At 42.3% G+C, this 24,728-nt stretch overlaps 1 protein-coding gene across 3 annotated transcripts in view; it reads left to right on the forward strand.

The window, feature by feature from the left end:
- kif26ab (kinesin family member 26Ab) overlaps positions 1-24,728 on the forward strand; it is a 78,445-nt gene that overhangs the window by 32,254 nt on the left and 21,463 nt on the right. For 2 of the 3 annotated variants that reach the window (XM_089004423.1, XM_089004424.1), the window contains exons 3-5: positions 2,803-3,279; positions 7,645-7,847; positions 24,136-24,322. In XM_089004423.1, coding sequence (XP_088860549.1) covers positions 2,803-3,279; positions 7,645-7,847; positions 24,136-24,322 — 867 coding nt within the window. Of the gene's footprint in view, positions 1-2,802; positions 3,280-7,644; positions 7,848-20,706; positions 21,454-24,135; positions 24,323-24,728 lie in introns of those variants that run through there. The other variant, XM_089004425.1, reaches the window with a different exon arrangement.

Here is a 24,728-nt window from a genome sequence, read left to right on the forward strand (position 1 = left end):
ACAGAGGCAGGTTTGCCTTTCCACACCCTGCCCCCCGCGGCATTCGAGCAACCTCCTTTCCATAATAAGGCCACGGCATCTGACTACATTTGTCCCCAGAGTTTCATAAAGATCAGCGCTGACAGGCAGTAAACCAACATAACCACCCACAGGCCTCCAGGCAAATGGTCACAACCCTGGCCTACCTCCTCTTACCCGCCTTTTCCTCTGTCTGTCCTCTTATCTGCAACCACGCAAGCGACCCTGGCTTGAAAACCGCTACCCCTCCCCCACACTAGTACAGAACAATGGTTGGTGATTACGATTCCTGACGTAGTACACCTGTCAATCATGCATCACACTGACCAAATGGGCCAATCTTGTGTATAGTTTCATATTCAAAGACTGTAGACCACACTGTCTATTATGCAGATAGACGGCTCGTCCTTCGGGTTTTATCATCCTCACATCATCAGTACCATCATTCTCACGTCCTTGTGGCCTTGACCCTCTGTTCACTCGGCTAAGCATAAAGCTTACGGACAGTTTTACAGAAGAAGCTCACTCTCTAACCTCCTCAAAACCTCACTGAATAGCAGATGGGCTTAGCTTTGTGTGCTTTTTTTATTAGCTCTCCTAAATCAACACAATTCACGGAGAGCGTCAGGGGGAATTGATTTCTTCCATCTAACCGTTACCCTGAGGTGGGTAACAGATTTGCCCAAGGGTAAAGGAGAGTGGATGGATGGATAGAGTTAACTAGTTCTGACAGGGCTTCAGTGTCTTGCCTGCCTGGTTTTTATTTAGCTTTTATCAGGGACGTTTACTCAAGTATAAAGAGTATCTTGCGCGCATCTAAATCAGTGGTTCTTAACCGCTAAAATAAATAGATTAAAAAACTAGTTTTCAAATCTGAAGTCAAGAATAATTACCGTTAATGTGGTTTAAGGGCATCGTCGGATGCCCTTCCTGACACAACCCTTTGTATTTACCCGGCTTGGGACTGTATTTTATGTAGTTTTAATGTGTCAGTCATGTTAATAAAGAATGATATACATGATGGTTTTGTTACTTACACATTATGATTACCATATTTTCTGTTGTGTAAGGCACACCCAATAACCTTGATTTTCTTCAAAAGACGAGCCTGCACCTTATACGCAGCTGCGCCTTATGTGAAGTAATATTGAGCCACAACAGGTCTGGCAACTAATGTCAGCAGCCACCAACTCTATTTCCCCACTCCCTGTTTACAAGTAGTGCATTACCCCAGCCTCTACTGTAGTGCCTTATATTTGAAAGACTTATATATTTTATATTTTATTATATATTTTATATGTATTATTATTTGGAAAACATTTTTTCATTCTTTGAAGATACACCTTATATGTGGAAAAAGTTATACAAATACAATAAATACAATACAAATACACCATTCATTTGGGGGTGCGCCTTATACTCCAGTGCGCCTTATACACCGGAAAATATGATACGTTGGATTTGTCCTTTGACCAGATCCCGGCGCACATGATGATTTGGTGCTTGAAAGTAGGCTGAACATGACACCCGTTTAAACCGCGTCCATTTTGGTGCTTTGGCGACCACATTTTGGTGAATCATTAGTTCACTTGTGTGGTGAATGTCCTCATATTTCAGCCATAGAAATTAGAACAGTGTGCGTGCGGCGTGACTTTTGATTCATTGTAGAAATCAATTTATTGAATGCATTACATTTTTATCAACCATGGGACGTGGTGGGTGTTGGGACTATGACGCGTGGACACGGACTATCAGGGAGGAACATAGTTTTCAAAAAGCGCCTTTAAAACGGTGATCATCCCGGCCAATATTTGTTGATGTTTGCGCTCATAATATTTAGATGTCTTTCACTGCTCACGATACCATAGTAGTGCCCTTTGGGTCCAATGAATTAAGGGTCTTCTGGGTTTGATGTATTAAGTGGCAGCATTTGGGCACTGGATTATTGTTTCCTCCTCCTCACTCCTCATGATCACCTCCGAGGGTCCAGAGAGCAAGGGTCTCGTAAACATTTATGTTTGGTCTGTGAGCTTCTGTCTTACGCCACGACTCCACTGAGCTAGAGTTTGATGCCCCTTTATGCCTCTTAAGAGACACCGAGTGTGGGTTTTTGAGTTTGTGCGTACTGCACATGTGTTTGTTTGTATTAAAACGGATGTTCTGGTCTCCGGTCGAATTTCAATAGTTGGCTCTCATCCTAGTATGCCTACAGCTTTCGGAGGTACTTATTTTCACATTTGCTGGCTTCTCTTCTGCTTTCACGCTGAGAACACTTATCATATGTAAATTGTATCGCTTTGGGTGCCAGATTCACTTCAGCTGTTGTTTTCCCCTCAGCATTCCTTCCAAGTAGAGAGGAACGCCCTGGGGAACCTTCTTTGCTACTGAAATAAAAGGACAAAACTTCACTGGACACTGCTTTGAAAAGATGGAGAAAGATGAGCTACTCTCAGTTTCAAACATGGAGAATACTTTAAAATACTCGTCTGGTTTTAATGAGGTTTCTCAGTGGGACATTATACAAATCCACTAGAGCAGCGGTGTCCACACTTTTTGCAAAGAGAACCAGATTTGGTGTGTTGTAATTGTTTTTTATGGCTCTGATTAGCTCCTCAGAATACACAAAAACAAAAAAAATTCAAACATGACTGACCAATGAGTATGGCTCGCTCTGAACAAACGCGGTAATGGAAGAGCAAAGCGGGCCATTGACCTTCACGGAAAACACAAACAACACGTTTCATGCAAAGGCAAACCTATTTGCTTGTTTCTGCCATGTTACAGGACACGAGCTATGCAGCTTTTCTATTGGAGCAGCTCCACACATCTGGGCGCAAGGAAGGTGCCGTCACCTGCTGTCAAGTGTGCTTCACGCCCCTCCATCAACTGAAACGGGAGGCTCTGCAGACTCTCCATGCGACCGTACTCGACCTCGGCCCAGACAGGCCGGCCCTTCCCGCCTCTTCTTTCCTCCCGCGGCCCACGCGATTTGCCGTGTCGTCCTCTAGCCTCCGCGCAAACCAACTATCCAAAAGCCAACCCGTCCCGCACTCAATCCCGCCTTTGGGAGACCAGCCTCGTGAGCCGTTCTGGTCCCAGAACCCTTCAGTCCCGTCAGGTCCAAAGACCAGTGTCCAGGTGACGGTAGCGGGAGGTCAATTCGCTGGATCAATGAGCTCTGTCACCATCCAAGCGCAACAGTACCTTGAGGGTGTTTGGAGCATCTCCAGGGTCAACAACATCCTTCCTCAGCCTAAACTGGTAGGTCCTTTTTTCTGCATTTCCCGATAAATATCACTTTGTCTCTTTTGACCACATAATTACATTTAATTAGAAAGTAGCATGGCAGTAAAACAAATTGTAATTCCCAAGCGGCAGAACCTATGAACAGCCTCATCTGTCAATGGATGTCTGACCAAATAAGAGTTGTTTTTGTGCTTTTAGGCCACAGGCTCCTCATGTGTTGGGAAGGGAATGTTTCTGTAATTTTGTACATAAAAAGTAACCATTAAATACAACTATGGCTTTTTTTCTCATGAGAAACTGAGTGAATCTTGCATAGAGAACCATTTGATTGTCTGCTGGAATACCGACTTGTCATTCTTCGGTCGTCAGTGTCATCGTCATTTTAAGTCAGGGGTCATTAAAGACTGCCTGTCTTATGATTTCATCTTCAAGGCCATTTCAAATTTCTTCTGCAAAGCCTCTCTGTAACTCTGAAGTGACTTTGGATAAATACTTAATGGGTGTTTTGCAACACAGGGGCACTTTGCGATGTACTTTATGAGAAAGAATAATTAATCTGTTTTTTATGTTTTTTCATTTGAATAAGCTCAGCACAGTTTTTGATGAGCAACCAACCATTTTGCTTTTGACACTCAATCAGATCTGAGGTGTTTATTCTAAAAACGGACCCTTTTTAATTCAAGACCATGACCGTAGGTGTCTGAGTTCATGAAGAAATATTTTTGAATTATATTTTGTCAACATAAATTGAAGGGCACGGCAAAATAATTGTGATGAGAACCCAAAATACAGTATTAAAAAAAACCTGCGATTGATTTGGACGTAGTAAAAGTTTGGACCGCATAGCTTTCGAAACACGGTTGCAAAGACGGCAAGACCATAGCTTTTCTATACTCAAGTATCTGCCTTTCATTAAAATGAGATCTTCCCGAATGACAAAAAGCCACAGAAGCTCTCGTGGTCCACTGCGCCTGAAGGCAAGGGCTTTAATTCACTATTCCCATTTGGCTCCTTTGGCGAGGAGAGCACGCAGTGTTGTGTGGAAACAAAGAAATACAGAGTCCGAGTGTGTATTGTGAGTGCACAGAAATCTTTGTGCGTGTGGAAGCCATTGGAGCCAAATTCGTCCCACACTGAGCCCCCTTTTTACTGCTCCTCGGATGTCTTGGCATACGCTGTGGGGAAAACAACCCTCCTTAGATCTGGAATAATTGTTGTAGTCCTGTAAATCAAAACTATCTGGGGCGCCTCTCGAATTGACACTCATTGCACAGTGACTCCTTAGAAGTAGGCCTTTTTTAAATTAGATTAGATGAGCCTTTATTTGTCTCACGGTGGAGAAATTTACATTTCACAGCAGCAAAAACAAAATACAGGAGATGCTGTAAAGGTAGCCACTCCCGTGGCGCCATCTTGAAGTGAAAAACAAAAAAAAAAACAAAATAACAAATATGACACACACAGACAGTCTTGAATCTTTAGAACTTTCTTTAGAACCTTGTTGCATGAAGTATTTCTAGATTAAAAAGGAGAGTATCAAAGCCTCCTTTTCACCAGTGGATCAGAGACGTCGTGGTGAAATGTGCACGGCTGCTACAAGCTACGTTATGGACACATTTTTGCACGTCTGGCAGTGAATGAGTTAATATACATATTTACCGTATTTTCCGGTGTATAATGCACACCCAAAACCTTGATTTTCTTCAAAAGATGGCCTTGCGCCTTTATATGTGAAGTAATATTGAGGCACAACAGGTCTCGCAACTCCAGAAGCCATTTCCACCAGAGGAAAGAAGCAGTGCGTAAACCCAGCCTCTTCTGTCGCGCCTTATAATGTGGTGTGCCTTAGTATTTGGAAAACCTTTATATATTTATATATATTTCTATTATATTTATCTGATTTTATTTAGATTAATATTTATTATTTATTGTAGTTATTTATTATTATATATTATTTATTATTATTTATATATATATATATTTTAATTTATATATATTTACATTATTTATATGATATTATATTTATATTTGCGAAACTTTTTTTCATTCATTGAAGGTGTGCCTAATAATAATAACAACAACAACAAATAATGATAATAATAATAATAATAATTCTACATACTTGGCAATAAAGATGATTCTGATTCTGATTCTGAATACGTTTAATTTATAAGCGCCTTTCAAAACTCTCACGGACACTTTACAGTCACATTTTTTTTTTTGTACGGATGAGCAGCGGCAGCCATTCGCGCCAGCGTTCACTCTACCCGGAAGTAGCTACATATACATACATAGTCCAGTGCGCCTTATACTATATGGAAAAAGTTTGAGAATACACCAATCACTGGTGCTCCTTATACACCGGAAAATACGGTACCTTTGTTACTGATAGAATGATAATGTTACACTTGCGACAAATTCTTATTTATTTATTTATTTATTTGTTTGTTTATTTGTTTATTTATTTAACAAACCCGTTTTACTCAAATGTGCTGGATTAGCAGGCAAAAATGCAACTGTCGCTCCCGTCGGATAATATAACATGACATGGCAGCCCAAAACACCCTCCCTCCCCGAGATTGATGATTTATTCTGTTTCTTAGTATGAATGCCGTATGACTCAAAATACCATGTTTTGACAAGTGCGAGCATACGCAACGTGTTCTTGGAAAAAAAAAAAAAAAAAAAAAAAGGGAGTCGAGTTCCCCTTTAAAGATTTTCCGTCAATCAATTTTCCTCATCGGTATTTCCGAATCTCACCTCTATTTGTTTCCATTAGCCACAAAAATCAAGGTAGTGTGACTGCCCAGATTAAGTGGATTTATTTCACTTGGCCAGTGATCATCTGTTAACCGGTGAGATATAAAGTCACAGGAGACTCCTGCCTTACCAGAGAAATGACACCAGACAGCCCCTCTTTTGCCATTTTGCTTTCTTCTTGCTTCCCATTTAGTCACCATTTTTCCCCTTTGTATCAAATTGACCCAACTTTGTCTCACATCTTGCTCCATGTCTTTGCTATTCTTCAACAAACCCTCCCCCAAAAAAAGAACATCAAACACAAGTTAAAGGGCAGGCGGAAGGCCAATTCATTACCGTCTGTGCGAAAAGCTCAACTGACACGGCGTAATTACCTGACAGGGGGATAAATTGGATTTTTGACCAGGAGTAAGGAGCCATTCCGCGTCTAAGGCTGCAGCGAACAGCTTGGCCGAGGAGGCGTAAACTCCTTATTCTTAACACCAAAGCGGGAATACTCTGATGCACACCACTTGTAACCAGCTGCCCCCTGTGTGCATGTAAAATTTTGGCCTGATGATTTGTAAAACTGATATCTAATAGGCTCAATCTGCGAACCATTTGATGAGCCGTAGAGATCCGCTTCCTGCGCCGCTCAATGTGAAGTGCTTGCAGCCCTTTCACGCCAAAGTGGAATGGGCTCTGCTTCCCTTGGCATACAACCAGGTTACCCCAGCATGGCACTAGCGAGCATTGGATGGCTCATTTTATGTTGTTTTTTTCATTCCTTGACTTCTTGCAGCTTGAAATTGACATTTGTCGGCTTGATACTCAACTTTATGTCCACGATGAAGCCACACAATACCGAAGCGCAATCTCCAAAAGTACGACGCTAACAAGCTCTATAGAAAGGAATGTGAAATGGGACACTTATCGTGAACAATCTGCTGGCCCTAACTTGATAAAATCATTCAGGATATAATGATAATGATAATAATACCGATAATAACGATAATAATAACGCTAATAATAATGATAATGCTAACGATAATGCTAACGCTAATGCTAACGATAATGCGAACGATAATGCTAACAATAATGCTAACGATTATAATGATTATAACGATTATAACGATAATAATGATTATAATAACAATTATAATAACGATGACTATAACGATAATAATGATTATAATAACGATTATAATAACGATTATAATAACGATTATAATAATAATAATAATAATAATAAATAATGTTAATAATAATGATAATAATAATAATAATAATAATAATAACAGTAATAATGTACCGTGGTTTTAATTCTATTGATTAATATTACAATACCAGGTAGAGTTACATGTAAGCTTCGTAAAGTTAATTCCATTTGTTATCATAAGCTATAAAATACAGTTTGTTACTTAATTACAATCCACGTAACCGGCCCAATAAAACAAAAACAATAAATGGCAGCCTTGTTGCTGTTCGCTTTTCCAGCAGTCAAGGCTGCTGACTCCAGCTAAGCGACACTGGCTGCAGCATCTGTCCGTCCAGCTGTCGCAAAGATCGGCAGATGAGACAGTAAATGGAGCGGAAGGAAGCGCAGATTGTGGTCTTAGCTCAGTGTCTATATGCCAACAGGCCCAAAACTTGAAGGGGGACGGCGACAGAGATGGCCAGACCTCCACGGCCCCGCTCACCAAATGCAGTAGTACCACCAAGAGCAACACCTCGACGCCCTGTCGCCTAAAAGGCTCCGTACAGATGGACCTACGGACCCCCATCATCAACGCATCCAGCTCCATCACACCCACCTCCTCTGGAGCGGCCTCCTTCTTCATCAGGTGAGCACCTCCCCCATCCGAATGTGGGAGATGTAGTTGTTATGCACGGTGGACGCACATGCGTGCGAATCCCAGGTGTGTTGTGCAAGCCAAGGGGAGATTCGCACGGATTCGTTGCCCCTTGAATCCGGCGGGGTTCGCGGCGTATTTTAATATAAGGGCACGGCTTCCAGGTTGATATTGTGGCCGTGCTTGAATGACGACTGCGTGCAGTCGTACACGCTCCATCACAAATTTAAATGAACCTTCAGTTTTACAGGCACCAGTGCCCATGAATGCATAATAGGATTACATAATTGAATATGAGGAGGGAGAGTCTCACGAAATGGGGGCTTAGGTTAAGCTCTGCATTGTTCTGAGGTATTTCATGTTTTATTCCTGGTTATTGTTTTTTTCTCTTCATTTGAAAACTTCCAAATGGTTGTTAGCTTCCTCTTGGAATTGGAGCTTTGGCTGTTTAAGTACCACATTTTCTGGTGTATAAGGTGCACTGGCCTATAAGGCACACCCCAATGAATTGTGTATTTTTCAACTTTTTCCATATACTGTATAAGGTGCACCAGCCTATAAGGTGCACCCTCAAACAGTAGATGTACAGTAAATGGAACGATATCGGATATATCGATAGCCACTTAGCAGTTTTTATGCACGCACGGAGAAAATTACTAGTGCAGCAGGGTCGGTGTTCTACGATAGTCCCGGAAACGAAATTCCTTGTGTGTCCTACATACTTGGCAATAAAGATGATTCTGATTCTGATTCTGATTCTGATTCTGATAAGGTGCACCGTGCTACAAGGCGCACTCTCAATGAATGGTGTATTTTCTAACTTTTTCCATATACTGTATAAGGTACACCGGCCTATAAGGTGCACCCCCAAATGAATGATGTATTTGCAAAGTTTTTCCATATTTAAGGTGCACCGTGCTATAAGGCACACCCCCAACGAATGGTGTATTTTCAAACATTTTCTATATATAAGGTGCACCGGCTTATAAGTCGCAACCCAATGATTGGTGTGTTTGCAAAACATTTCTATATACAAGAAGCACCACACTATAAGGCGCACCTCCAATGAATGGTGTATTTTCATTTCCCCATATGTAAGGTGCACCGCACTATAATGTGCACCCCCGATGAATGGTGTGTTTTCAAACGTTTTCCATATATAAGGCGCACCAGCCTATAAGGCGCACCGCCAATGACTGGTGTGTTTTCAAACGTTTTCCATATATAAGGCACACCAGCCTATAAGGCGCACAACCAATGAATGGTGTATTTTCAAATGTTTTCATATATAAGGTGCATCGGCCTATAAGGCACACCCCCAATGAATGCTGTATGTTCCAACTTTTTTCCATATATGAGGTGCACCGGGCTATAAGGCGCACCTTCAATGAATGTTTAAAATCATTTCCCATATATAAGGCGCACCATTTTATAAGGCGCTATATTAGAGGCTGGTGTTACGTTTTGTATATCCCAGCATGGACTGTGCACAACTTCTTCTACTGGGAGAAGTGGAGCTCAATATTACTTCACATATAAGGCACACTGGAGTATAAGGCGCAGGGTCATTTTTTTTTAAGAAAATGAAGGTTTTTGGGTGCGCCTAATACCGTGGAAAATATGGTAGCTGTCCATTTCAGAGTAAGATTGTGTTTCTTTTGCTGCAACTTTCCTAGTGAATAGATGGAGGGTCCAGACCCTGCATTGTGCTACCTTGTCACTGACGGTTTCCCTGTCAGGTTGATCAATGCATACATTCCCGAGCTTCGTCTCTCTGAGGGGAGCTGTACTCATAATGAGCGTTGGCAATTGGGAAACCCGCTGAGAATGATGCATGGGGACCGTTCAAAGTCTGCACCACACCAGGGAAAGGGAAACGAGTGAAGGATCGGTGACAAGAAGCCTGCGAGACATCACGGTGGGGGCATTCGCTTATTCTCCAGTAGGAATCCGAAGGAATTGTGTCGGGCCTTCAATTTGCAGGGGAATTCCAGGTCCACCAACTTCCTGTGCGTCTCCGTTTCTGTGATAAGACGAACGGTCGGGTGTCACTCCGCGAGGTGTGACAAAGGGTGGATTCCTGACACTGATTTATATGTTGTCTTATGTTTTCGTTGGAGCGAACTACAAAAAGATAATGAGCAAGTACGGGCCAGCCAGACAGGGAAAAACAGAGGGTGAGGTGAATCTGTTTTTTCCGTTGCAGCAGGTCCTGGTGGGTTAACGGAGGTTACAGATGGAAGTACAATGAAAGGTCCCGCCTTTTATTTGATCCCCAAAGATAATTTGCTTGGCAGGAATCTGGTGTTTAGTTTGGCCTGAAGAAGTGTTACGATGCAACGGACAACATTCCCAACGTACAAAAAAGGGTGTTGGAGATTCATTGTGGTTGATTTGAAGCTTCCTGACTCTCTGCAGCTGTTAACAACTCCCAAAATATTATTGTCATCAGTATCGACTTTTTGGTTGTTGTAACATCCAGAACGCTGATGCTAAATTAACTCCTCTGTGTTTTCACGATGATGGGAAACAAAACACTTCAAATAAATTAGTATCCTTTAGTTTTTGAGACTTGATTTAGAAAAAAAACCCACATCTGATTAATATTCCCTTTTTGTTCTGTAAAGATACAATTAGTGGGATTTGTATGCAAATCCGCAGCAAAGGGAAGGTGAAGCTGAATAATCAAACGGTTGCTGGTTCCTTGGACATTTGTTCGACATTCATCTACAACATTTCACTTGCAAATGAATTTTTCATCAGAATCCATTAGCTTCACTTGGGTTGCTCTCGCTTTTTGTCTTCTATTGGCGATAAAGAAACACGGAACATTGTTGGCTTTTTATTTGTGAACCTCTTTTATCGGCACCCAAGAATGAAAAAAATATAACTTTGTTTTACGGGAATGGTGTTCTGTCACATTTTTAATTCCCTAATAAACTTGTAAATGAGTTAAAAAAATGCTTGTTTTTAAACATTTATAGTAATTGTTTTCAATTCCCATCAGTTAAGTGGCCTAAAAATATTTTTTTCCGCCCACCCTGGTCATTGAAAGGCCCTTAAAATGTGATATTATTATTATTATCTCATCTCATCTCATTTTCCGTCCCGCTTATTCCTCATTAGGGTCGCGGGGGTTGCTGGAGCCTATCTCAGCTGTCTTCGGGCACGAGGCGGGGGACACCCTGAATTGGTTGCCAGCCAATCGCAGGGCACACGAAGACGTACAACAGTCACTCTCACACTCACACCTAGGGACAATTTGGAGCGGTCAATCTGCCTGCCATGCATGTTTTTGGAGTGTGGGAGGAAACCGGAGGACCCGGAGAAAACCCACGTGGGTCCGGGGAGAACATGCAAACTCCACACAGGGAGGCCGGACCGGGACGCGAACCGGCGACCTCTGCACTGTGAAGCCGGTGTGCTAACCACTCGACTACCGGGGCGCCCTATTATTATTATTATTATTATTATTATTGTTAAACTGTTACTTTTGTTAAACTATTGTTTAACAAAAGTATTGTTTCCATTTAAAGCCATCCATAACCTTGCCCCCCCCCCCTATCCTTCTGACCTACTTCAAATCTCTGTTCCCTCTCGGGCCCTCAGATCCTCTTCCTCCCTCCATCTCTGTATGCCCTCTGCCCGTCTCACCACGATGGGGTGCAGAACTTTCAGCCGCTCCCCTCCCAAACTCTGGAACTCACTTCCACCCAACATCCGTAATATTGACTCCCTTCCTACTTTCAAATCTCACCTCAAAAGTGTCCTAGGGTGTTCAGAAAGGCGCTTGTAAATTAAATGTATTATTATTATTATTATTATTATTGCTCTGAAGTAACGGTGGTATGTTTCTGAAAAGTACATTTCTGCTCTTCACTTCTTTTTATTTATCTGGCTATCTAGCTAGCTATCCAGTTGGCTACGTGGCTGGTTACCTCGCTGGCTACCTAGCTAGCTATCTATTTGCTATCTGTTTGCTGTCTATTAGCTACCTAGCTGGCTATCTATTAGGTGGTTATTAGCTAGCTAGCTTTCTATTTATTTGAGTTATTCCGGGTTGAGTGAACACGGGTGCGTGTAGCTGCTGCTGCTCACCCACAGAAAAAAACTATCCTGTGAGTGTAAAGTGACCTTGAGGGTTTTGAAAGGTGCTTATAAATGAAATGTATTATGATGATGATTATTATGGTCTTTGTCAGTGATTTTTACATACTGTGTCCTCTCTTTTTAAAATCTTTCTTTCGAGGCCTTTCCCTCCTTTTTATTTTTTTTTTTTACAAAGGTGCTTCAGGGCCAAGAAGACACATGGTCAGTAATGACCAATTACACTACCCCGACAGTTGCATGGAGACAAAAGAGTCATGGGTCAAACGCGGACTGGATGCTGTCCATACCATTTTGTGTGTGTGTGTGTGTTAAAGTGGGGAGGGTGGCTAATGAATTTAGAGCCTTGTGTTCAGCTGACGAGCACGGTAAGCACTGATTGCCTTGTGACGGAGCATATGATTAGTATATTGACACAACGCTGTCTAATGAAACAAGGTTGAGCTCGCAACAGGGGGGCCAAACTGTGGAAAGGAACTGCCGCTTCTTTTCCCATATTCCTGTTCCATTAACACCTGCTGATTATGGAGGTGTGTTTATTACCCATAAGCCCCCATGGAATTTCTAATGGGGAAGCTATACAGAGGGAATGGACTGCTCAGCTTTCAATATATTCCGTTGATCTGCTCATTCTTACCCCATACCCAGAATTCGTGTGATTTATTTTTTATTTTTATTATTATAATCTTAAAATCAGTTAGTGTACCGTTCATGTGAGTCTTGATAATCTCATAATAACCATTGTCGGAAGTGACATGATATACATCACAGTCCCATCGGATAGAGGTGAAAATCTACGAGAAAGTATCTATCCACCCAATCCCCCTACCCCATCTGTCTATCCACCCACCCACCAAATCCCCAATCAGTCCATCCATCCATCTATCCATCCATATATCCATCCACCCACTCAATCCCCCTACACCATCCATCCATCAGTCCATCCCTCCTTCCATCCATCCACGCATCCACATACCCCATCCATCCATCCATCCATCCATCCATCCATCCATCCATCCATCCATCCATCCATCCAACCATTTTTTTGAATCACATTGTCCTCACAAGGGTCGCGGAGGCGCAGGAGCCTATCCCAGTTGTGTTTGGGCAGTAGACCCATTATACACACTTTGAATTCACGGCCACTGTGTGGAAATGTGGTAGGTTGTGCATACTGAATTGGTGCTATCCGTGTTGCAAGGGGCACGGCTGGGACAGCTGTTTGCCGGAATGTGACCCCGGAGGAGTGTCAGGAAGAACTGAGTTTATAGTACCTGCCCTGCAGCTGCTGCCCAGGTGAGTGTTGTTTGCTAATAACTATGATTGCACGCAAGGAATCCTACCGTCCTTGTGGCAGGAGGCCATTCAACGCTCGTTCTTGTGCACACTCACATTTGTGCTTTTGTGCCTGTGCCTCTCCTCGTTAACTGCTCTGAGTAACCATAGAAACATGTCATTGGCTTTTACAAATGAAAGCTGACTGATTTTTTTTTTTTCATGTGGAAGTTAGGACATTCGAATAGGCCCCCTGACATCGCTAGATTGTCATTTAGTCCGAAGGAGGGATACACATCTCTTCATCTGTGAGAACTTTGTATAGAAGGTATCCATCGATATTTAATAGTCTGGCTGCAGTATGATTGACAGTAGAGATCATGACATGTGACAAATAGGCGGGGTTAATCATGCGGAGTACAGAGATCCACCGAATGAATGTGGGCCAACATAGTAGGAATAGAAGGATGGACTAATGTGTCAATGTGCTAATAAAATATTTATCGAGGAAACCCAGCCCAGGATCAATTATATCAGGATCAGGAACTGGAAATGTGTAAATGTGGGGAAGAGTACCCAATTTAAGACCTATATAACGCCACTTTTAGTCTAAGTTTTCCATTTGTTTCTTGTGTTTTTCACATTAGCCTTTTAATCTTTCAAAACTATGTTTCGATCCGCTCTATCCCTCACTCTTTGCTGTGAAATTTTGCTTAGTTGAGGCCTGGACTGTTTGCTCCCTGGAGGTGAGAGGGTAATGGTCGTGTTGTCAAGCCACCGCAAGATGGATTCCTCCACTGGGGCAAGAGTGTGAGCAGAATGTATATCGTAGCAGAAAACACGCTCCTGAAATGCTGGCTCTCTTCTGAGATGCTAGTTGCACTGTTCACACAGCCGCCTCTAAACTACCTTACAAATGATTCATATCAATCTGTTGAAAGCCATGGCAGCAAATGGTACATCACAAGTATGGGGTGAGTGGAATTTGAGATGGGGTGTATTCATATACAGTAAAGTCTCGTTATATCGATATTCAAGGGAATCCGAAAAAATATCGATATAACCGGGACTATCGATATATCCGACCCTGTTTGCATGTAATTTTCTCAGTGCGTGCATAGAACTAGTATCGATATAACCGGGACTATCGATATATCCGATATCGATATAACGAGACTTTACTGTATATATATTCACAATCCGACTGCTATTTTACTGCTATACTCAACATGGTGGAATTAATGGCTGCTTACCTTGCAATGCCAAACACAAATGGTCACACCAACTCAGACTGCAGAGGGGCTGCTCGCGCAATTACACAGGTGTGATTCCATCCCAGCCCAGCTGGCTTTCGCCAAAGCTGACGTGTTGATGGAGACCCAGCCCGCCCTCTTTGTGTCAAGGCCACAATCCTCCGACAACCCTCGTGTGGTTGCTAATCCGCCCGCAGCTTGTCATGTTTCTCACCAAAGAGTTGCTAAGAAAGCGTAGGCTGTTCATTGCGTAGGTCATTCGGATTCTATGTTGGTACTGAATTCATTGCGTACTTTGTGCAATTCTATCTTCCTGCTTGAATGATGCGGTGTAATAATTGCCCCGCAGTGGTAGGCGGCCGTGTACTATTGTGACGGCCAACAGGGTATCACTTGCGCCTGTCATCACCAAACTGCAAGTGAAAATCAAGGCGGAGTGTTTGGTGTGGCTTTTCGTTCTCTCTAGTCCCCCCAACCCCATAAACCTCTGAGTCAGTACGTCTGTCTGGCCCAATCACATACCCTGCAGAGGGTGGATGTCTGACAAACAAAAGAGCTGAAGTGCTGACGTGAGGCTATGTGCTCACCCCTAGTCTGTATGGACTAAACCCCCACGGGGGAGAGGACGAAGCATGACACTTCTTAGAGATTCATTTTACTTGTGGAGTCGTAAGAGGGCTTTAGTACATGTCACCTAGCATAATGATGCCCTTGTCCCATTATATGTCACAGAGGTGATAAAAACATGAAAATATGTGTGGCATTTTGGACGTGGGAAGAAAACTTCCATTTCCAGCCCACTGAAAGCCTTCACAACTCAACTGAATGGTGGATCAAATGCCCAAGAGGCTACATTATTAGCACATGAATACATGTTTCTTAGAAACACTAGTTAATTTCTGCCTGCTGTGGCAAACCTTGGTCTTGCCTGCATTTCCACCCTGATGAATGGATTTAGACTGATAGTGACTGCATGGTTGGCTTCCTATGAGTAAAACACTCAGGGCATCTATGAATCGTGTATATTGCTTTTTGCTTTCTTTCTTTACTACACCAAATGAGGTTTCTAAAAGTGTTCTGGAGTGAATGAGTTCTTGACCCATTAGTCATGACAAACAAAGAAAAACAAAAGAAACAGGACTCCTCAGTAGGCCAAATTTGGTACTCTGAATGAAAATCAGATCTCAGTGTCAGTCAGTGACAGGTAGCCAATGCAAGCGAGTATGCATTTGTAGAATTGTACGACCTATATCATATGTGCATGCAAAGTCGTTCCCATTGGCCTCAGATCACGACTTGTCTTAATATCATTCCTTTCATAGAAACAAACATGGCTTCCGACAGACTTTCTACCCATCAATCTTCAGTATGCAACGGCATCATGGCATAAGAATTTACCTGAGGCATTGCTTGTCTTCATTGGCTGAATATTCAGCGTTTTATCTGCATGCCATGCTATCTTCCCCTTGATCTTTTCACCTTTCAATTCCGTGACCACTGACACCGACACTATGACTCCTTTGACACAGAAAAAAACACATTCTCTTGACTGTCAATGTTATTCATGCATTAGCGAGATGAGCAATGGAACTCATCCTGAGGTTTTCGAGGTAAGGTGTGGGTGGCAGTGGCAGATGAATCCGAGTTCAACATGTGTATCGAGTGTGTGAAGTCATTCCAGATGATTCCCCGCAGCCGCAGAGATCAGCTTAGTCGAAATAGCTGGTGCAGAGTTCGCAGGAGCAGGGTATGAACGGCACAGGAAGGGATGAAAGCGGCTGTTAATCTTTGTCAGCGGTGCCAGGGCGGCTCGGGGTGAAGGTGAGGTGCTGGGTGGGATAACCTGCAGTTTGCACATGCCAAAGAGAATATGTCTTCATTATTATATGTCAATCATCAGATGAAAACTATCCCCCCAACTCCCGTCCCCCCAAAAAAAAACATGTTGAACCAAGTTTGATGTAATAGCAGCATATTGAGGTACTGACGTACAGAGCTATATTTTAGTCACTTGCAAACAAAAGAGGGTCAAAAGCTAAGGACTTATCTCTCATTGCAGGTATTTCCAATTCTTTCCTCCAGGGCTTTGTATTGCCCTCTTCATCTCATCGACTGACAATTGGTTCCTACCGAGCTAGTGCCCTTTTCTTTGTTTAGTCCTCCATGACCTAATGTTCAGCCTATTTAAAGCCATATTAGTGAAAACAATAAAATGAACTGTAAATAGAACTATAGCCCCTGACATTTGCCCCCAAATGTCCCTCATTTACTAGTCTTAAGCCCTCATTAAGATGGTTGTCTAGCCAAAGAGAGCTTTGTGGCTGCTGGGGCTTTACGGGGAGAGCAGGAAACACAGACAAAAGCCAGAAAGTTACAACAAGGAGGGTCACACATCCACACTTGGTGCATTCAAATGCTCAAGTCATTCCACCTGAAACACACAAAGTATCCTTTGAGATTCACGGTATATTTTGTCACCATGTTAACACAAGCTTCTGTTCATCTGACTGATTGCACTTTATTTTAATCTGCCATTACACCAAACCAGGTTGTCCTGAATATTGATGACTTTTTGCACCAACTGTTCAATTTATTCTTGGCCAATTGGGAAATGCCATTTGTGGGGGGATACGATTCCAAGGTGGTTGTATCAACGACGCAGTGATCAGATTTTCTCTCTGAGGCATAAAATTACAGTAGTGCAGTGTATTAGTAGAGTAGAGCCTCACTGGCAAAGACCCATCACATGAGAAGATGAAATTTTTAGTGACGGTGAGGAAGTCTGTGAAGTGAAGGATGAATGGGGGGTAGTGTATTGTAAACAGCCAGCCACGTTGAAGATGTAAATCATCACTGCTACAAAGTATTGGTTGGATCTACTGTGTATACAGGTGAACATGTCAAGAATGCTGAATCACCACAGAAGTCAAGGGTCGTTCGGGTCACGTTCTAGTTTGAAGTGACATTTTGGCCATCTGTAGATCTGTCACATATTTGGATAGGAGCCATACTCTTTTGTATTTTTTGAAACTGCCATTTTATGTGGTTCTCCTTTATTTGCTGCTGCCTTTATTTTTTTTCTTCTGCACATCTTTGAGTGAAAAGGATGTTTGATCGTGTCAAGGGCAGTCCATCAATAAGACGGTGTGTAGTGATTTTACCTCAGGGGAGGTTTCCTCGTATTGATTCTCCAAAACACAACACCTCAACTGAACGACTCACGGACATCCTCCTCAGTCAATCTTGAGCTTCTGCTGATATGGCATTGTGGCAGTCTGTCAAGCCAAATCAGGATTTTTCTGAGCCATCTGGACAATCCCTTAATAAATCGAGCACAAATTGAGTATGTTACCAAATGCGAGCAAGTCTGGGTCTTTGACCAAATTCAGTTACGTTTTTCGGCAACACAATGTCCTTTGACATATTTAGAGGCTCATGTAGTTCATATCCATTGACCACATAAACCGTGGCAGATTTAAACATTCTTAATGCTAATTTGGACACCTTGTGCAGTTGAATTGCACCAGAAGTGACGTCATGTGGACAAAAAAATGCAGACTGCGGAGGCCCCCCGCCTGTGAATTTGGACACAGCCTGGATCATTGTGCTGTCCTCTCATTATCTCTGCATGATGGCAAGGCTGGCTGGAGCTCAACATTCCCGTCTCCATTCATAAAGATCCATGTTGAACGGCTAATCTACCTCACCGTGAGCGTGTGCTGAGCACAGTCTGATATCGCTCTCGGTGATCTGATCTCGGCATGTGTACAAAGGAACAAAAAAAGGGAGAATCACCAAAGGGAAATGTCAAGGACAGTAAATGTCGCCAACACAGTAATTAGCTGCTGAACGGGCTTATCTGAAGATCTTGTATAGCTGGCTTGGGCAACACAGACATACTTACACAAACATGGTAATGGCTAAAAGCAACTAAGGATTCTCTGAGGTTGAAGAATTTCTCATTTGACATTGGCTGAAAAGCTGGCTGGCGTGATTACTGACACACTCCACTCATTCTCTCTGCTACTTTCTTCCCCTCTGTGACTCCTTCGGCAAGCGAGGACAGAATCCTGATGCGTTTCCTGGAACAAATATTTTTTTTCTGCATTTCTCGACACACACATTATCTATCCTGCGTTTTGTTCAATAAGAGACAGTGATGAAGACAAAACGCTATCAGGGCACTTCCAATTCATGATCGCATCCAATTATGACGTCATGTTGACATAAAACACTTGGAACCACTCAGAGGAGAGACGCTTTCGTCTAATAATGAGCCATTGCTCTTGTCAGTGTGAGCAGTGTTCGCATTAGTATTGTCTTCCATGTGGATGCTTGGCAATCAGGACCCAACAGGATACGAGGGAATTGGAAGCATGTGGCAAAGCTCGAGGGGAAACGACGACTCCTGCACTTTGAAATAAGCCCCCCAGGCAAATTAAGTTGGACACGCTACAAAACAGTGCAGAGCAACATGCGGTGTTTCAGAGGAAGCTAAAGGTTACTTGATACATCAAACCGCTTCATTACACGTCTGTGCCCGGCAAATAGGTAGGCAGGGGTCGGGGTGGTTTTCCCTTTCTCCGCTTCCATAGTCAATCCAGCCAAGTTCATAAAAGGGGCACTGTGTCAGAAGTGGCTAGGTACAGAGAGAGCGAGAGAGAGAGAGAGAGAGAGAGAGAGAGAGGCCGTATATTTGTGCTGAATGTTCTTTCATCTGGCAGCACTCACAAGCCACTCTGTCGGACGCTCTCCAACAAGACTGGTTGGTCGGCGGCCCAGGGAGCTCCGTGCTAAATTGGCAGCCGAGGGAATATGGCTTGCTCTCGCCCTGATGCTCGCCCACGCGCAAGCTTTCATTCTCCTTTTTCTACCCTTGACCGTTGACTGACTGCACTCATTCTCACCGTCCGGCATCAATCTGTTCCTCAACGATGTCACTTGTTCAATGTCTTTGTCATTTCGCTCTGATTTACTTGCAACGATGCTGCTTTAGGTTGATCCATCAAGGTGCTCTAAAATATTTCCTTCCTGAATAACACTTCCACTCCATTGCAAATTACCCATTGTGGGACTATTAAAGGACAACCGACGCCTCCGATCAAGTTGTGTCCATAATTTGTAAAATCACTTCAAATAACTTCTACTGAGTCTGTGTAAGCTCTCAGTCGTACAGGAGTGGTCCATCGATGAGAAGGTTTCACATAAGAAGAAACACATAAATAACGTGATGGTGAATCTTGTGTTGCACCAAGACTACTATTTGATTCGAGTTGACACAAATTCCCAGCAGACAAATATGCCCATTTCCAACGGATCTTGGGCGCCATCTTGTGCATTTTCTGGGACGCTACATTGGAGTCCTGACGGCTCGAATTACGCAAGTACTTCTTTAATCTATTGCAAACATTTATGCTTTCCTCTTCAGAATTATTTGAAACATTCATAACTGGATGAGTAACAAGAAAGGATCTTCTCTGAATCTGAAGCCATTGTTTTGAATCGAGAGCAAGGCAAAGGCATCCTGGCGTGATGTCATGAACAAGGGGGCGGGACCTTCTGAAACTCGCAATTTCCAGGGTCATTTTGAAATAGTTTTGGGACACTAACTCATTTTTATTGGTGTTTTGCATTTGAATAAAAAGCAGCCTGTGTGTTTTGGGTATTTTAGATGCTATAAAACATTTTTCTGATCTTTTTCTTCTGTCAGTTAGGAAAAATGGTGTCGGTTGTCCTTTAAAGGCTTTCTGATTCTGAGACAGACAACATACAAATATGCATACAATATGACAAACATATCATCTGTACATATAATAAAACTACAGCACAAGCACCAACAAGCATGTACTAACATGCATGTACTGTAGGCATACTAACCAAATCTGTTTGAAGTGTGAGACCCTATAAGCAGAGGTGGTGGTGGTGGTGGGGGGGTGCTCCTGTGTTCATTAAGTATTCATCTGACGTGCGGCGGGGTGCACTTGCATGTGTGCGCGCACGTTAGGGTGTTATAGGAGCCAATGTACGCATGTGTGTGTGTGTACGAAAAAAACGGTACTCCCAAATTGCGCCGCAAGCAGCCAGCAATCGAGTGAGCTGACACTCGGTCTGGCTGTCGAAAGGGAAAAAGGGGAAGGTCTGGGGGGAGAGAGAGAGTGGGAGAGAGAGAGTGAGAGAGTGGCATAGCAGGACAGACGGCAGAATTTCTCCGATCGTGGAAGGAGTGAGAGGCAGAGTCGGAATTTCTCTTGAATTCCCAGCCAGTCAATGGAAATCTTGCAAGCCAGTCAGGCATGCTGATTCCTCCATCTGAACAGCACAGACTGGAAATGGACATTGTCTTCAAGAATCAGCAGCCACACCACCACAGGGGGATTAAACCATGCAGCCTGTGATGGGAATGCAGAATGGATGTGAATGAAGGGGGCGCAGACAAAAACTATATGGAAACTGTTGCTGGATTCCTGAATCTTTGGATGTCGGCTGAACTTTTTTTTCACCGGGTAGAATCAGAATCAGAATCGGACATTGTTTAATAGTCCCACACTTGGGAAATTTGAAGAAGGATGGTGGAAAGCTTTTGAAGTCCCTGAAAGGAATAGATGCTCAGTCTCGTCCTGACGCCTTCGTTTCCTCCTTACAAGACTGCAGACTACCTGAACGTACACGCCGTGTACTCTACCTGTGCGGCTATTCTGTCCTGCGCTTTTCTCCCCCGTTCAGTTCTGAGGTGACCCACGCTTCCTCTGCATCGTCTTCCCTCTGTGAAATCAGGTGGACCCTCTATGATTGTCATCGCCTCAGTTGGCGAGTGACCCGCCTCGCTCCATTTTCACCAATCTGTGGCAGTATAAAAACTGTTCAAGTCATGGAGAATACAGACGTGGACTGCAAAGTTGAACTTAATCAGGTGTCTATTTGCTGACTATGAGCATCTTCTAGATAATGGATTGGAAAGAGCTGTAAGTATACACCACAGCGTTGTCTTTCATTTGATGTTTTTCATTACAGTCGTTACAAGACCTTGTCTTGACTTGCTTTGATCATAAATTCCAAATTTCTATTTCATTGCCAATGTGTTGGCAATGAACAGGTGGTCATGCTGCCTGAGTCTGTCCACACAGTTTATTTTCCATTGACTGATCATAGCCAAGAAAGAGAAAGGTCTGTAGCGTCCTTTCCGATCATAGTTTGGGAGACCAAAAAAAGCACAAAACGGAATGATTTATATTGTTCGTTCCTACTCCACGTGGAGGAGTTTGGATGTTCAGCGTGAATTAAGATCGTGGTTTATCGCCTTTGATTGCACATTCATCACACGTTGTCGCAACGGTTCTAAATCAATATCTGCATCTCCTTTCCTGTTGCTTTTTGATGACGAATGACAAATGTTATCGGCGATGCAAAATAAGCAATTTTAACGCAATGGGCTGTGTATGCTTATCAGTCCATTTAAATCCACGTGTGCTCCTGTGCTTTTCCAACCTTTCTTTCTTTTCACCTCACGTTCACCTCCATCACCATCATTTGTTATTTTTTTTCATGCACACAATCCAGCCGGCAATCCCCGGGGAGAACCTTCTCCTGTAGCCCACTTGGATGCAATAATTATTCCATCAGCCGGCAACGTGTTACCTGATTGTACTCAAGGGCTGTTGCTGCAGAAGGGGGTGTACAGTGGTGAGGCGATGGATGAGGGGAGTGTTGAGAGGCCGAGGGGCGGTGGTAGTTGTCACTCCAGGACCCAGGGAGGGGGGCTGTGTTTTTGGCAGTTGCCCACCCAGTTCTGTCCGGGGGAGCTCTGAGAAGGACAAATGGGGCTTGCTTGTTGGGGTTCTTCTGTTGCCTCTCCCATGTGGTAGTCATCCGGTCCCAAGAGTAACCGGATGAGTTTTACACGCTCTTTGTAAGCTAGCATTTTTAGAAGTGGTATTCGGTTACCATGCCGGAGTCGAGATCAATCAAACGTTTGGTGATGAGTCTTTGGTGGGGTGGAGGTGGTTGGCCCACTCATCTTTGCTGAATTGCTTCATACTCTGCCATGGGTTTTCTACCATGAACTGACTCTTATGATCAGTTCATGGTAGATGGGTAGGTGTTTTTTGTATTTTTATTTGAAGATGGGTATTTTTATTTTAAGATGGTATTTCTATGGGTATTTTTATTTTCATGGGTAGTTTTGGATTTTTTTTTAAGATGGCTGTTTTTATTTTAAGATGAGTATTTCTATTTTAAGAAGGGTATTTGTGTTGGTATTTTTATTTTAAGAGGTCGTTTTGGAATGTTTTTTAAATGGGTATTTTTATTTTAAGAAATATCTTTTTATGTGTATTTTTATTTTAATGGGTATTTTTGGTTATTTTTAATGTTTATTTTAAGACGTATTAGTTTAGTTTTATTTCAAGACATAAGTATTTCTATTTTAAGATGGGTAATTTTTTATGGGTAGTTTAATGGGTGTTTTAATTTTGTTGCGTAGTTTTGAATATCTATTTTTTATTTTAAGATTAGTATTTTTATTTTACGATGGTTATTTCTATTTTAAGATGATTTTTTTTAAGACATGTATTTCTATTTTATGATGGGTATTTTGTATGCGTATTTTTATTTTAATCAGACTCAGAATCAGAATCATCTTTATTGCCAAGTATGTAGAAAACACAAGGAATTTGTTTCCGGTCGAACACGCTGCACCAGTATCATCATCAAAAAAATTGCAAAGAGGCACTATACAGTTCCATTTTGGGCAGAAGTTGGGTAGTTTTGGATATTTTTTTTCTAGCTCTATAAATTACATTGGTATTTATAAAGAACATATTGTACGTATTTGTATGTGGGTAGTCTCTGTTCAATAGTAAATTGCTTTTGGTAAAACGAAACCTCTGTGGATGGGATAAATCTGCAAAGTGCACAGAAACCGGGAAGGCGGCAAATGCTATTTCACAGCACCAGAGGTAGACAGGAAAAAAGTTGATGAGTCAGTCTCGGTTGACCTTTTCTGCCACTTTCTGTTGTACGGTCGTCATCAATTAGAGAACTTCCAAGAATGTACAGCAGCTTGTTTCCTCACTTTTAAGGTCATAGTTCTCTGCAAGATTATTTTATACCTTTGGTATAAGTTGCTATGACAAATATGGTTGACGATTTTTTTCCTCCGTTATTTTTACGAGTTTACTTGGTTAGCCTGACATTGGGGAAAAAAAAACACTATGGTCAACTTTGAATGATAAGACAAGAGGTGTTGTAATTGCCTCAGAGGAGATATGTCCAGTTTTTGTTATTGTTCTACATATGTGAGAGTTTTGTGTGTGTGTTTGATCCAAAATAAAATCAAGGCACTTTGCAGCTATGTCAAAAATACAAAAAAAAATGCTGCGGGCGAGTTAAATAAGAAGATGCAGAACAATAGCATCTTCTTATTTATTTATTCCTGGTAATGGATTTCTTGTGAATGTGTTCTCTTGGTGAGACAAAATGACTTTGTTGGACTTCTGGTTCTCTCATCACATGTTTTATGTCTTGCAGTACTGAAGAAAAGTAAATCTAGACGCGATTGATGAAAAAAAAAAACCTCAATTGAATGCATGTTCTTATTTCAAGGCTTTTTAAAAGATATTCCATTCTCTGTTCTTGTTTCCATGCAGGGCAGCTCAAAAGCTGAACCTATCCTCCAAACGTAAGAAGCAGCACTTGCCTTCCCCGTTCCAACCCCAGGAGCCGTCTATCTACCCCACCAACTTCAGTGGCATTCTTCAAGTTTCGCCCCCTGCTGCCCCACCATGCCTACTTCGCGCCGTGTCCAAAGTGAAAGAGAATCCTGGGATGGGCAAGGTGAGAGACACGCCAAGTTTCACCCATTAGCTTAGCAGAGTATTTAGAAGAATACGTTTTTAGATTATTATGCTATTTAGAAAAGCCCATACGTATAATTGGACACTCAGAAATTGATAATCCTTCCATTTAGATCTGTAAGTGGCAGTAGTAACAATTTCAAAGTGAAAAATGCTGGCTAAAAAGCCATGCTAGCAATCTTCCTTAGTTTTAAAAAGAACAGATACAATAACTTGGATACAATACCTGGATCATGATCTACTTTTGTTCATGTCACACCCCTCTTCAATGTTTAGTGAAGTACTTTGGCTTGTGTATTCCTGCACACAAACACAACAGGAAGTAGCATGCCCACAAGTAAATAAATCTGGTGTCATAAAAAAATAAATAATAAATAAATAAATAA

The sequence above is a fragment of the Hippocampus bargibanti genome, linkage group LG09, assembly GCF_051943395.1.
Source record: "Hippocampus bargibanti isolate YZ-2025 linkage group LG09, ASM5194339v1, whole genome shotgun sequence".
NCBI classification, from domain to species: Eukaryota; Metazoa; Chordata; class Actinopteri; order Syngnathiformes; family Syngnathidae; genus Hippocampus; species Hippocampus bargibanti.